Raw genomic sequence first — 13,920 nt, 5'->3', positions numbered from 1 at the left:
TCTCCCATCCTCAACCGGTGAGCGGGGCACCGGGCCGGGCAAGCGGGAGGGGGGTGGAGGGTGTTGATGCCAGCTGTGCCCCCGGGAGGGGGGTTGAAGACCCCTCGTCCGAGAGCACTGGCGAGGGCGCGGGTGCCCAGTTTGCGCGTGGAGAGGTCTGAGCGCCTGGCGCCCGGCTCCTGGCGGCTGGGCGACCCCAAAGCCAAGCCCACTTTAAGGGCCCCCTTGGCAGCCCCCTCACCGCCTCTCCTGCTCTGCCCCCGCAGGAGACGTTTTCATTCTGGTGTTCAGCCTGGACAACCGCGAATCCTTCGAGGAGGCGCAGAGGCTCAAGCAGCAGATCCTGGACACCAAGTCCTGCCTCAGGAACAAACCCAAGGGGCGGGCGGACGTGCCCCTGGTGCTGTGCGGCAACAAGGGCGACCGCGACCTCCACCGCGAGGTGGAGCCGGCCGAGGTCCGGCAGCTGCTGGGCGACGGCCCCCCGCGCTGCGCCTACTTCGAGGTCTCGGCCAAAAAGAACAGCAGCCTGGACCCCATGTTCCGGGCGCTCTTCGCCATGGCCGGGCTGCCCGGGGAGATGAGCCCGGGCCTGCACCGCCGGCTGTCCGCGCAGCACTGCGAGGCGCTGCACCAGGCGCTGCGGGGCGGGAAGCCGCTGCGCGCCGGCGGCCCGGGGGGCGCCTTGGGCATCGTGGCGCCCTTCGCGCGCCGGCCCAGCGTGCACAGCGACCTCCTGTGCGTGCGCGAGAAGGTGGGCGGCCAGGCCAAGGACAGGGAGCGCTGCGTGATCAGCTAGGGCTCCCGCTCCCCCAGGCCGACAGCAGGACCGAAGGAAGACCCTGTTGTTTAAAAGTAAAATCCAGGTCCGGGCTGGCCCTGAGCTTCAAGTGTCCTGGCGTCTTCCCTCCCCCGAGCCCGGCCCGCCAACTGGGAGGTGAAAACGGAGGAGGGCTGGTCATCTGCTTTGGAAGGAAAGCGAACTGGGTCACAGGTGCCCCCCTCCCCCGCCCCCGTCTGAGCGCCCACTGGCACCACCACCAACCCCTGCACCCTGACTTGGTGGGCACAGGTCCAACAGAGGGTGAACTTGCCTGGATTCTCATAGAGACCCAATAGCTGGGAAGGTGTGTGTGGAAGTGAATCAGCCACCGCTGGGCTCCCAGAAGCCGTTCTGCCCGCCGCAGGGTAAAGGGAGACCAGGGCATTCACTTGTCTGCGATTGGGCTGCCGTGGCAGCTGGCAAAAGCTTTTGCCCTGAAACTAAGGGGTCAGATCAGCCAAATGACTTGTTTACATGTGTGTGTGAAACTGCACAAGGAAAAAACTTCGTGAACATGAACAAAACCTTATCCAGTGTTTATACTGTGTGAGACCGTGTTATTGTTACTGGTTATTTTACTATAAAATAATTTAAAATGAAAACCATGCTTTCTTTGCTTTTATAAATGGGCCGAGGGGCAGGGTGAGAGGGAGGAGTGGGTTTCTACGTTGTGGCTTAGGCTCCCCTTCCCAGACCTGGAAAACGCACCAGCGTTCTGAGCACAGCTTCAGCTCTCCTGGGGGAAGAGGCTCTAGGAAAGTTCCGGATGGCTGGGCAGAAGCCCTTCTATTTGGGGAATGGGTCCTTTGAAATCGAGGCCAACAAGAAAGGATTTCAGAGTCCTCTCTTGAGATGCATCTTTCTAGCTTAGCTTCCCTGTGACCCAGCCACAAAGGCCCCTGGGGCTGTGCCCAACTGTCTGTCCAATACTCAGTGCAGGCCCCAGGTGACAGGTCTGGAGGTGTCACTGGGCCCTGCGTTCACAAGTAAGGAGGCAGAGCTGGCCCGTGGCTCCTCTCCGGACTCCCAGGCGGCTGTCTACAGACAGTTGAGCCTCCGGGCCCCTCCAACTCCAGGAAGCACTTTCTGCCCTGGGTAGGTGTCCGGCGCGCTTCTCTGCTGGCTCCTTTCCTCAGGAGCGGAGGCAGCCACTCTCAGCTCAGGACCCCTCTGAATTGTGCGAGCCTGGGGCAGCGACACCTGCCAAGCCCCGAATTCTGTGCCAGGAAAATACAGAGAACGCCCTTTGCGTGGAGTTGCTGTGAGAATTAAGTGTGATGTTTAAGCCGCTGTGGCTGTTGGTTGTCGTCCCATCCTGTGCACCAAAAGGTCGCTGCTGCAATCTGCGGTCAGGGCACATGCCCAGGTTGCGGGCTTGATCCCCGGCCGGGGGGAGGGCCTGCGGGAGGTGGCCCATCCATGTGAGAGCTTTGAGCGGAACATCGATGTTTCTCCCTGTCTCTCAAATTAATTTTTAAAAATCTTTAAAGAAATAAAAAGTGCCTGCCACCCAATAATCCAAATAATCGGCTTCCAGGGGGTGTTCAGCCGGTAAGGGGCACTTGATACTGTCCCGGGGGAGGGACTACCACCTCGCTCTGGTGAGGGCTGCTCCCTGCCAGGACTGACCCCTTATGGAATGAGGGATGGCCTTGGGGCCCATCATGGGCGGGCAGGATGAGCCTCCAGGCCAGCAGGAGCTGCTGCTTCCACACTGTAACATGCATGTGCTGGGGGGAGGGGTGCGGAGTGGAGGTTGCCCCTTTGTCATCTCTAAGCAAAGGGAACATATCCAGTGCCCAGGAGACATCCTGTTAAGAACTTCTGAGTACAAAAACCAAGATGTCCTGAGAGCAGAGCAAAGTGCTTTTAATGACGCTCCTGAAAACCACGGCGCCCAGGACGCTGACCTCCCAGCCTGGCAGGAAGCCCGGGCCCTGCATCCCATGTGCTTCGTGCTTCATGGTATTTGGTCAGAGCCTTAAAACTGGCCCCACATTACTCTGAAAGTTCAAGAAAATAACTGATTCAGTTAAAGAACAGTCCCAACGTAGAAGTCTAACAGGTACTACCCACCTCAATGCAGAGCCGGCTCCTCTGTCCAAAGCCACAGAAACCGGATCCCCACCACAGACCCAGCTCCCGCCCCGCCCTCTTCTGGCAGGTGGCTGCAGGGCCACTGAGCGAGGCTCTGCTAAAAATATCTCCACCGTCAGCACCTGCCGGCCAGGTCAGCAGCAGGCAGCTGGTAAGCCCCAGAACTGGTCAGCATAGGTTACGCACTCATTTCTAGATTCAAATAATATTTGGTTACTAGTCTCACCTTATCCTTTAAGAGGCCAGGGACGCGCATGAAAATAAAACGTCCCACCTGCAGGAAATTAGGGGTGTTTGTAAACATTTCATGAACCAGAACTTGGCTGCTGAACTTTGGGTTTAGAGCGCCCCACCCTTCAGAACTGCACCTGGCCCAGGGACGGTCACAGCTGTCACCGAGCCGCCCTTCTGAACAAAAAGTCCATCATGACCTGCCTGCAGCGCAGTAATGTTCGTGCTGGCTCTTTAGCGAGGCCAGAGAGAGAAATAAACTTTTAAACCAAGACCACGGAATCTGAGACGCTGGAAGAGGCCGGCTGTTTGCCGGAAGCCCGCCTGTGCCTGCGTAGAAGCGACACTCCCCCCCGGCCCCAGGAGGTCTGAAGCGGTTTGGCCACTCTTGGGCATTAAATGGCTAAACGAGATGCCCGCAGATGACAGGAGACAAAGGGAGCAAGAGCTGAAAGTGAAAAGAGCATGTAGGTGGCAGAGAACCTGACAAGGGGCCACCGGCAGGCAGCTGGCCGACCCCCCATGGACAGTTACACTCACTGGCTCAAACATAAAAGGAAACAGTTTCAGGAGAAAACGTCTTTCAAAACTGCTTTCTCCCAGCCTTCGTTCACCATGTTAAGCCCACACCGCACGAGCCCAGGCCTCATCTGTCCAGTGAACTTCGTGCAAAGGCTACACAGCACTGTTAACAGAACGATGTGGTCCTGGCACACACTGATCATGTCCGGGGGGAAGAGAGAGGGAGGCAGGAAGCAAAGCGGAGATGCCAGTGGAGCCCAAACACGCAGGAGGTGGCCCCTCCCCAGAGGCAGGGCCAGGACCCTCTTCTTCCCACCGGCAGGCACTCCAGCTATTACGCATCGAGACACGCGGACACATGGAAGGAAGCCCCAGCCACTCTGAGCTCCAGGCCGCCCCTCCCACAGTCAACGTCAAGTTCAGCTGAGGAAGCAGCACAATAGCCTCCCCGCCACTCGGCTATAAAGTTCAGAGCTGGGGTCCAAAGAACCACACTTCATAAGGAACCAATCGGGCCACTTGCTCTCCCGTGCTTTCTCGGGCATCCTGAACGCGGCGGCCTCGTCTACTCTTTGGGGATCTCAAACATGCAGAGGCTCTTGTACTTCTGCAGAAGCTCGTTCTTGGTCCTGACTTGCTCCCGGAGGCTGTGCAGCTGTTGCTGCTGCTGCTCAGGGCTCAGGTGGATGCCGGGCATGGTGCTGATGACCTTGCGCGTCTCCTGGAACTTGGTCTTGAGGGCGTTGAGGTCATGGTGGATGTCCGGGCTGTCCTTGTCCATGCTGCAGGGTCAGAGGGTAGGTATTAACACTCGCAGCTAAGGCTGAGACACCCGGCTCCCTCCTCTGCACCCCACAGGCCTTGTAGACGCCTGGTTTCTGCCTGTCCCCCTCCTGGGCTGTGCACCAGAGGGCAGGGCCTGGCTCTCTCATGCAGCCTTAAGGCGGGCCTGTGACCGCTGCTCAGGAAAAGCCCCAGCGCCGAGCAGCGCCTGTGCAGCCCCTCCCGTAGCACGTGCGCAAAATTAGATGCTTAATGTCTATTAGCTAAGAGGCCAGGACTGTCCACCTCATTCCCAGCTGCATCCCGTGCCACGGCCAGTCCCTGAGCACTTGGGCACTCAAGTAACATCTGTTGAAAGAACGAATGCTTGGCAAATAAGTTCATAAGTGTCTGCTGAACGAATGAACAAACCATTACCAATATCAGGTGACACACTGCAAGAAAAATTTGCTGAAATGTTACACTTTTTCTCATTTCAGCCATTTCCAGGCCAATCGGGAGACTGTCAGCCACTTTTAGCGGACGGTTGGATACTTGATTCTATGAACACAAAGACTAATTCCCACAGAGTTATTAATAGTATTTAAATTAGTTAGAAACTATTGGAAATGTTTCAGAAGGTACAGCTCTCTGCCACAGTTATATGAACTCTGTGCCTTCAGGCCCAGCTCATTTTAAAGGCAGGAGCCTCCACTTCATCTCACAGCTCTTAGCAGCTGCCCAGAAGTCCAGGCCCCCGTCTCCACTAACTTCAAAACAAACAAGAACGATCAAAGAAACAGCCTAACAGTTGCTCCTATAACAGTTGCTCCTATACACCATATATATACCATATATACACCATGTACACACCATATATATGTGTGTGTGTGTGTGTGTGTGTGTGTGTGTATTTATTTACTTATTTATTTATTGCCCTAGCTGGTTTGGCTCAGTGGATAGAGCGTCGTCGGCATGCTGACTGAAGGGTCCCGGTTTCGATTCTGGTCAAGGGCACATGCCCGGGTTGTGGGCTCGATCCCCAGTAGGGAGCGTGCAGGAGGCAGCCAATCAATGATTCTCTCATCATTGATGTTTCTATCTCTCTCTTCCTCTCTGTGCCCTGACTGGGAATTAAACCATGACCTCCTGGTTCATAGGTCAGTGCTCAACCACTGAGCCATGCTAGCCAGGCTTTATTATTATTTTCTTAATGTGTTTATTTTTTATTGATTTGAGAGAGAAAGGGAGAGGGAGAGGGAGGGGGGGGAGAGAGAGAGAGAGAGAGAGAGAGAGAGAGAGAAAGAGAGAGAGAGAGAGAAACATCAATCAGCTGCCTCCATACACATCCTGACCAAGGATCAAACCCACAACCTGGGTCTGTGCTCTGACAAGAACTGAACCAGTGACCTTTTGGTGCACTGGATAAGCTTTTGAAAACAAGCAGTTGAAACTAAAAACTAAAATCCAATTCAGTAGGTGGTTCTAAACATCATCCTCCATTGAGGCATAAGAGGGGAAAACTGTCAATGATTTTTTAAAAATATTTTTATTGATTTCAGAGCAGAAGGGAGAGGAAGAGGGGTAGAAACATCAATGATGAGAGAATCATTGATTGGCTGCCTCCTACACATCCCCTACTGGGCATTGAGCCTGCAACCCAGGCATGTGCCCTGATTAGGAATCAAACCGAGACCTCCTGGTTCACAGGTCGATGCTTAACCACTGAGCCACATCTAAAAAAAAAAAGTTTTGTGGTGTGATCTGTTTTAAAAATAAAAATAAATGTTCAACCCTAGTGGGAAATTTCAACCCAGATGGTGCTAATTCATATTTACTACTCGTTTCTCTGCTTATGCAGACACAATATCCACCTTCCCCGGTGATCCATCAGGCACAGCTCATACCTGGCGAACGTATCAGTAGCTCTAACTCAGAGACAAGATGTGAAGAATCAATCATTTATCCTAAGAAATGAAGGGCCACCCCTTTCTTGTCAGCTGAGGCCCTCGATGTAGCTGTGCTCAGTTAGTGGTGTGCCTCCCTCCTCTCGGTTTCTGGGAGGGAACCCTTAAGGCTGTAAGTCATCTGGAAAGATCCACTGAGCAGGTCTGATTTTCATCCTGACAGGTCTCAGCTCAGATCCACAATCTGGACAGAAAGCATCTGGACTTCTGAACTCATGATACTTGAATGGCATATGTGTTAACACACTGTTATGGATTTAAGTTCCAAGTGAGTTTTGAAATTATAGTTTTAAGAAAACTGATTAACCTCACATGAATCTGAAAGGACATAGTAAAAACAAACAAAAATACATAAAATAAAAATTTGGAAGGAAGTTATGACAATCCAGTTCTGGAAGCAACATTACCTGGCCCCAAAGGATTTTTAATTCTGAAAGTAAAAAGTAGACCATGTTTAAGATGCTCATTTCTGAAAAAACCCCAAATCCCCAGGGTTGCCCATTCTTTACCGGGTGAACTTTCAGTAAAGGAGACACCCTTTACATCAGCGGTCGCCAACCTTTCGGACCTCACAGACCACCAGGGGTCTGGGGACCACCAGTTGCAACCACTGCTTTAGACAGCAAAGGAGGAGCCACATGAAAAGCCACCTGGACGCACAGAGGAAAGACCACGTGAGGACAGGGAGAGGACCAGCACCTGCAAGCCAAGCAGAGGCCTCAGAAGAAGCAACCTACCTACCCACACCTCGACTTCAGGTTTCTGGCCTCCACAACCGTGAGAAATTTCTGCTGTTTAAGTCAACAACAAAAGCCCACCTGGGGGAGCTGAGCAGAGGACCACCCAGACCACAGCGAGGCCCTCTGCAAGCTCCTGGGCCTGCCCTAGTTGTGGAGTAAACAGCATGGAACTCCTGGGGTGAGAAAAACACTCTATTCAGGAACTGGCTCAAACCAAGAGGGAACCTGCTAGGCCAGGGTGACCGTGAAAGACTCAAGCCGAAAGAACAGCATCAGGCCCAAACACTGCGTGAACAGAAGCAGAAAGCTCCACACGGCCTGCCTTTGTGTACAGCGTGAGTCATCATCTAACTTTAGAAAGAAAGAAGGAGACTGGGCCAAGCTGAGAAACACACAAATCAAATCATACAAAGAGCAAGGTTAGGGCACTCTGGTCCCACCCACTGTAGTTTTCAGGTGGACAAATGCCCTGGATGGTGTGGCTCAGCTGGTCGAGTGTCGTCCCATGCACCAAGAGGTCACAGTTCAATTCCTAGTCAGGGCACATGCCCGGGTTGCGGGCTCGATCCCCAGTAGGGGGCACACAGGAGACAGCCGATCGATGTTTCTCCCTCTCTTAAAAAAATTTTTTTTAAATGGACAAAAACATTACTTCTCTACCTTAACAGACAGGCCACTTCCTGACAGTCTTTTGTGCACATCTGGGTGATGCTTAGCACGATTCCAGCAGTGGACAGACATTGTGCTGTGTCACCAGTGCAGGTGGTGAGTTAGCACGATGGTGAGTACAGGTGCTAGTAAGTAGGGCACAGCTTTGGTTTTTAGTAGAGGTGCTTTGGGGCTTGAAAATACAAACTGAGCAAAAGTGTGCCCACTGGTAGCTTAGAAGTTCAAGGAACCCAGATCACTAAAGCAACCTCCTCCCAAACCTAGCACCACTGCTTGTGACCTCTAGGTGGCATCTGACTGCTTCCCATTTCTTTCTCCTCAAAAGCTCATCCCCTTCAGCCTCCTGTCCCATCCTGGGACCAGTCCTTCTCACCCTCTCCTCCTCCCACACTAACATCTTTCTAAACCAGTGTTTGCTTTTGTTGTTGTTGTTTATGACAGTAATAGGTGTTTGAAGGGGAAAGTTAAAACGACAGGCACCCAGGCTTAGGAAAGTCCCTGATGCCACGTCCCCGAGATCACGTCTGTTAACTGTGGCATACGCTGTTTCAGATTGCTTCAAAATATATAGCAACATACAAATGCACACTTAATTTTTTATTTGTTTTGACCATACTACACACATGGTCTTATTCTTTTTTTTAAAATATATTTTTTATTGATTCTTTACAGAGAGGAAGGGAGAGGAATAGAGAGTTAGAAACATCGATGAGAGAGAAACATCAATCAGCTGCTTCCCGCACACCCCCTACTGGGGATGTGCCTGCAACCAAGGTACATGCCCTTGGCCGGAATCAAACCTGGGACCCTTCAGTCTGCAGGCCGACACTCTATCTACTGAGCCAAACCGGTTAGGGCTTATTCTTTTCTTTTTTTTTTTACATATATTTTTATTGATTTCAGAGAGGAAGGGAGAAGAGAGAGAAACATCAATGATGAGAAAGAATCATTGATTGGCTGCCTCCTGCACGCCCTCTACTGGGGATAGAGCCTGCAACCCAGGCATGTGCCCTTGACCAGAATCAAACCATGACCTACTGGTTTATAGATCAATGCTCAACCTCTGAGCCACACCAGCAGGGCACACGGTCTTATTCTTGCCTTTTCCCCTGAATAATGCATCCTGGATGTCTTTTCATGTTAACACAAATACAAGTAGACAGCTAAATGACTTGGCTGTTGATGGGTGTTTGGATGTTGGCAATTTATCACTTGCAATCAGAGTGGCAACCAACATTTTATACCTATATCTCAGTGGTTCTCAACCTTCCTCATGCCGCGACCCTTTAATACAGTTCCTCATGTTGTGGTGACCCCCAACCATAAAATTATTTTCGTTGCTACTTCATAACTGTAATTTTGCTGTTATGAATCGTCATGTAAATATCTGATATGCAGGATGTATTTTCATTGTTACAAATTGAACATAATTAAAGCATAGTGATTAATCACAAAAACAATATGTAATTATATATGTGTTTTCCGATGGTCTTAGGCGACCCCTGTGAAAGGGTCGTTCGACCCCCAAAGGGGTCTCGACCCCCAGGTTGAGAACCGCTGCTATATCTGTATGTACTTGTGCAAGTACTTTGATAAGTTCCCAGAAGTGTGATTTCTGGGTCAAAGGTTACATATATTACAAAGTTGGGCAGATTACCAAAGGCACACTCCTGGAGTCCGGGCTCCTCACACCCTGGAGAGCAGCTATCACTTCCTCGTGGCCAGTTCTCTTTCTCTGCTCCAGTTCTGCTAGCTCTTAAGGGGACCTCACTCATGCCCTTGCTTTTATCTACTCACTGACTTACATGTGAAAAACATACTTTTAAGGAGGAGTAAGAGGCTCTGCTGTTAAAAGAAGTTTGGAAGAAACTGCTCTAAACAAAACAGCCAAGAGTGTCCATCTGCTCCCACCCCCTCAGCTACTGAGCTAAGCCCCCCTCCCCCCTTCCCTCCACATGCTATGGTGAAGCTCCGTGTGCCCGATGTTCACCCAGCGCCAGTCCTGCCAACTCCACCTCCTACCGCCCCCTACCCCCCGCCTCCTCCTCATACTGTCACTCGTTTCCTACAGACCCAGGTCTTCTCCTCCTGACACCCCTCTGCCACCAACCTGTACAAACTTAAGTCTGCGCTAACGACTTCAGTTGGTTACCCCTTCCAGACAATACCTGCCAGACAGACTCACTTCGACGGGAGCCACCCAGGCCCACCACAAGGAGCCTCCCCTCTTCCCAAGACGCAGGGTAAACGGTCTGCCGTGGCATCAGCACGCTGCACGAGCGACTAACTCACGGAGCCTGTGTTCCAGCAGGTGCTGCCAGGTCGGGCTGGAGGGCTGGCGAGGTGGAGAGAAGAGCAGAGGCTTATGCGCAGCCTAGGGATGTCCCCCAGGCAGCCTAGGGATGTCCCCTCTCCGGGGCTCATCCTCTCACTGGGACTCGGAAGGAGAGACAAGGGCAGCGAGGGAGGCTGCAGTAACACGAGCAGAGACAAGCCCGGGGAGCCAGTGGTCATTTGTCGACCTCTTCGCTTGCCAATGTGGAGGCTGCTTCCTGTGCAACCCCGACAGGCCTCCCCGTCAGATCAAAGCAGACACCTGTGTGGGAAGCAGCAGGCCCGTAATACCCCACTCCCAGACAGAAGCCTCCCCAGGGCTCTGAGGTCCTGCTGACCTGCCTCCACAGCAAATGAACTTGTTTTAAGCAACATGGCTCCACCCTAAGATTAAAGGACGGAGCAGTGTGCTCATGGCTTGGACTATCTCCGCGGCATCAAAGATGATGGTTCCCCTCTACCTACCCAGCAACCTAAAAACATCCATATACATAAAAGGCTAACATGCTAAGTGTCCGACCATCCGACCGGTCGCTATGACGCGCACTGACCACCAAGGGGCAGACACTCAACGCAGGAGCTGCCCTGACACACACTGGCCATTTACAGAGAAACTGCACCGAGACCTGATGCCCACAAAGCAACACTCGGCTTCTCCCAAGTGGGACACTGGCCTCACCACCACCCCAGGGCAACAACCCACCAACACTGCCAAGACCCCATGGCGCAAAATGCCCAGCCCTGAAACGGTGGCTGTGGGCACCGGGTAATGATGTCATGTAGCAATGCGTTTTCCTGTGCCTCATCTCATTTGATCCTCGCAGAAGTCCTGGAGTAGGTAGATAGGAGACTTGGGGGAATCCTGTTTTCTTTTCATTCGCCTGAAAACGGAGATTTAGAAAACTTAGAAACTTGACCCGACTAAAAAGAAGAAATGGTGGACCTTGAAAATGGTGGACCTTCAGGCTTTTTCACTGCGCAGAATAGTCAAACACCGCTGCAGTTCAACATTTTACCCTTTGTTCTCCCTGCGTGATCTACAATAATAATCTGCTTTGTGTTAGTATTTACTGCCTTGTTGCTGACAATTACCTGAAAGAGAAGCTGGGGTGCTTCACTGGGCTGGAAAAAGTTTAGCTACATCAGAAAGCAGGTCTAATTAAGCAAGTTTATTCTATACCTATAAAAGGCTAAGTTGACTCATGCATGCCTGATACATATAAAGCTCTCGCTGACGCCAATCGCATGCATGTGTTTCGATCTGTCATTGTCGATTGTGAATTTGGTTGACATTTCTACTATAGAGAAGGGCAAACAGTGATAATAAAATATTTCTTCTAATTAATTCTTTCAATGTGCACAAATTCGTGCATGGGGCCACAGCAACCTAAAAACATTCAACAACTAAAAACTCAAATTAAAAAATGTTTAAATACCTGCATTGACAGAATACATTTACTAGGAGACCAAAACCATCACGCAAGGCAGTGACAACTGCAATTCAGAATTCCTAGGCAGGGACACTTCATTCCAGACTAGATTAGATTTGGAAAGTTTGAAGGAAACAAAAGTTATAACTTTCCCTGGTCCACAGGCCTCTTTCATTCCTCCTTTATTATATACTAGAGGCCTGGTGCATGGATTCATGCACCAGTGGGGTCCCTCAGCCTGACCTGCGCCCTCTTGCAAACTGGGACCCCTCGGGGGATGTAGTAGTGCGGAGCGGCAGGCGGCCAGGGAGGAGCCCGGGCCAGGCACTGCGCCACTCCTGCTCAACCTGGTCTACTGCACCTGCTGTCACTACCGCCGCTCGGTAGCACTGCTGCGGAGGCGGGAGAGGCTCATGCCACTGCAGCTACGCTTGCCAGGCGTGAGCCCAGCGGCATCTGGCACCTGATGGTCAGCTGAGCGGTGCTCCTGCTGTGGGAGTACACTGACCACGAGGGGGCAGCTCCTGGGTTCAGTGTCTGCCCCCTGGTGGTCAGGGCGCATCATGGTGACCGGTCAACCGGTCGTTCAGTCGTTTGGTTGTTCGGTTGCTCGGTCATTTGGTCGATTAGGCTTTTATATATAGAGATGTACTTCTGTAATGTGGCTTCTATGCATACCAGAAATAGTCTCAAATACCTGAGACCTATAAAATTTCTTACAGGCATAAAAATGAGATTTTCCTTTTCCTTTTGCTCAATCTTTGAAAATAACACAAATGCGTAGTTTTGGCTGCTCATTTAACTAGGGAAGACGCTAGGAAGGATGGAAGTTATGGCTGTGGGACTGCTAACACCAGGCAGGGTGCACCTCCGCCAGGAGCATGAGGAGCCAGAAGCTTACACAGCGGGAAGAGGTGGCCTCTGAGCCAGTCCTTGAAAATATGTGGCATTTCTCTGGGCACACGGAGGGCAGGAAGGCACACCCACGGAGGGTCTGGAGTGCGCACAAGCCGGGAAGACTCCGCCACCCACATCTGGGCTTTGTTGCAGTTCAGGCAGAAGACTTGATGATGGTATGCAGAGCTCTCTGGATGGAAGGCTAAAAGGTTGCAAAAACAATTTGGAAAGAGCCCTAGTTCTTCCTGTTAACTCACACAGGATGAACTGGAAAGAGGAGAGCATAAAGGCAAAGAGACGAATTAAGAGGCAATTATAGATCCGAAACTAAGGTTAGAAGACCTAGACCAAAACTCAGAAGCCATAAAGGAAATTCTTAACAAACCTGCCCTATATAAATTGAGATGCTTCCGAACAACAAACCAACCCCCAAGTCAGAAGAAAAGATTTAAACTACACTTGACAAAGGACATACTTTCCTTAATATACAAAGAGCCCATAAAAGAGAAATGACCTAATAGAAAAATGGGAAGTTTATAGGGAAAAAATGAGAAATGACATATAAAGTTGCATATGAAAAGATGCTTTACCTCATATCATAAAAGACAGATTGATATAATGTATCATTTCTGACCAATCAGATTAGCCAAAATTAAAATGTAGCCCTGGCTGGTTTGGCTCAGTGGATGGAGCGTTGGCCTGCAGACTGAGGTGTCCCAGGTTCGGTTCCGGTCAAGAGCACATGCCGGGGTTGCGGGCTTGATCCCCAGTGAAGGCCGTGCAGGAGGCAGCCAATCAATGATTCTCTCTCATCATTGATGTTTCTATCTCTCTCTCCCTCTCCCTCTAAAATCAATAAAATAGGGGGAATCGAAGATGGCGGCATAGGTAAACACCGGAGTTTGCTGCCTCGAACAACCACTTCAAAAATACAACTAAAAGTCGGAGCGGACATCAACCAGAACCACGGGAAGGCTGGCTGAGGAGAGTCTCTTCAACTAGAAGCAAAAACAACAGCATTCCGACGCTCAGCGGAGGCGCAGTGTGGAAAATTTAAAGGTACGGCGGTGCGGTGGTGAGGGTGCGCGTGCAAAGCGGGCTGGCGGCTGAGGGCGCGATTGTCGTTTTCAATCAGGAGCGAGTCTCAGACTCTGGGCTACAGATCCGGGCGAGTCTCTAGGGACCCAGACTCAAACGGGAGAAGCGGGACTGTCTGGCTACGGCCCCTCCGAGGTTTGCAGCGGTTACGGGGACAGAGAGGCAGAGCCCCTGGGGACGGACTGAGAGCAGTCATAGCGGCTCCCTCCCCCCGCCCTGTTGAGCCCACCCCGCCCAAGCCCTGCGCACGGCCATTTGCCGACCGCCTCAGGCAAAGGCTGGAATAGCGCCTCCCCAGAAGACAGACATTTTCCACAGCTGATTCCTACAGCCAGTCGGCCTGGTGGTCA

The 13,920-nt window shown here is 51.6% G+C and overlaps 2 protein-coding genes across 2 annotated transcripts in view; one reads left to right on the top strand and one right to left on the bottom strand.

The window, feature by feature from the left end:
• The window catches only part of RASD1 (ras related dexamethasone induced 1), a 1,462-nt gene extending 523 nt beyond the window's left edge, over positions 1–939 (top strand). The window contains exon 2 of the mRNA XM_006104869.3: positions 219–939. Coding sequence (XP_006104931.1) covers positions 219–799 — 581 coding nt within the window. The 3' untranslated portion in view covers positions 800–939. The remainder of the gene's footprint in view (positions 1–218) is intronic.
• A 489-nt stretch (positions 940–1,428) lies between these two features.
• The window catches only part of MED9 (mediator complex subunit 9), a 15,613-nt gene continuing 3,121 nt past the window's right edge, over positions 1,429–13,920 (bottom strand). The window contains exon 2 of the mRNA XM_006104868.3: positions 1,429–4,455. Coding sequence (XP_006104930.1) covers positions 4,239–4,455 — 217 coding nt within the window. The 3' untranslated portion in view covers positions 1,429–4,238. The remainder of the gene's footprint in view (positions 4,456–13,920) is intronic.

This window comes from Myotis lucifugus, unplaced genomic scaffold, assembly GCF_000147115.1.
Source record: "Myotis lucifugus unplaced genomic scaffold, Myoluc2.0 scaffold_616, whole genome shotgun sequence".
In the NCBI taxonomy this organism is placed as follows: domain Eukaryota; kingdom Metazoa; phylum Chordata; class Mammalia; order Chiroptera; family Vespertilionidae; genus Myotis; species Myotis lucifugus.
This window is presented reverse-complemented; position numbering and strand designations above follow the sequence as displayed.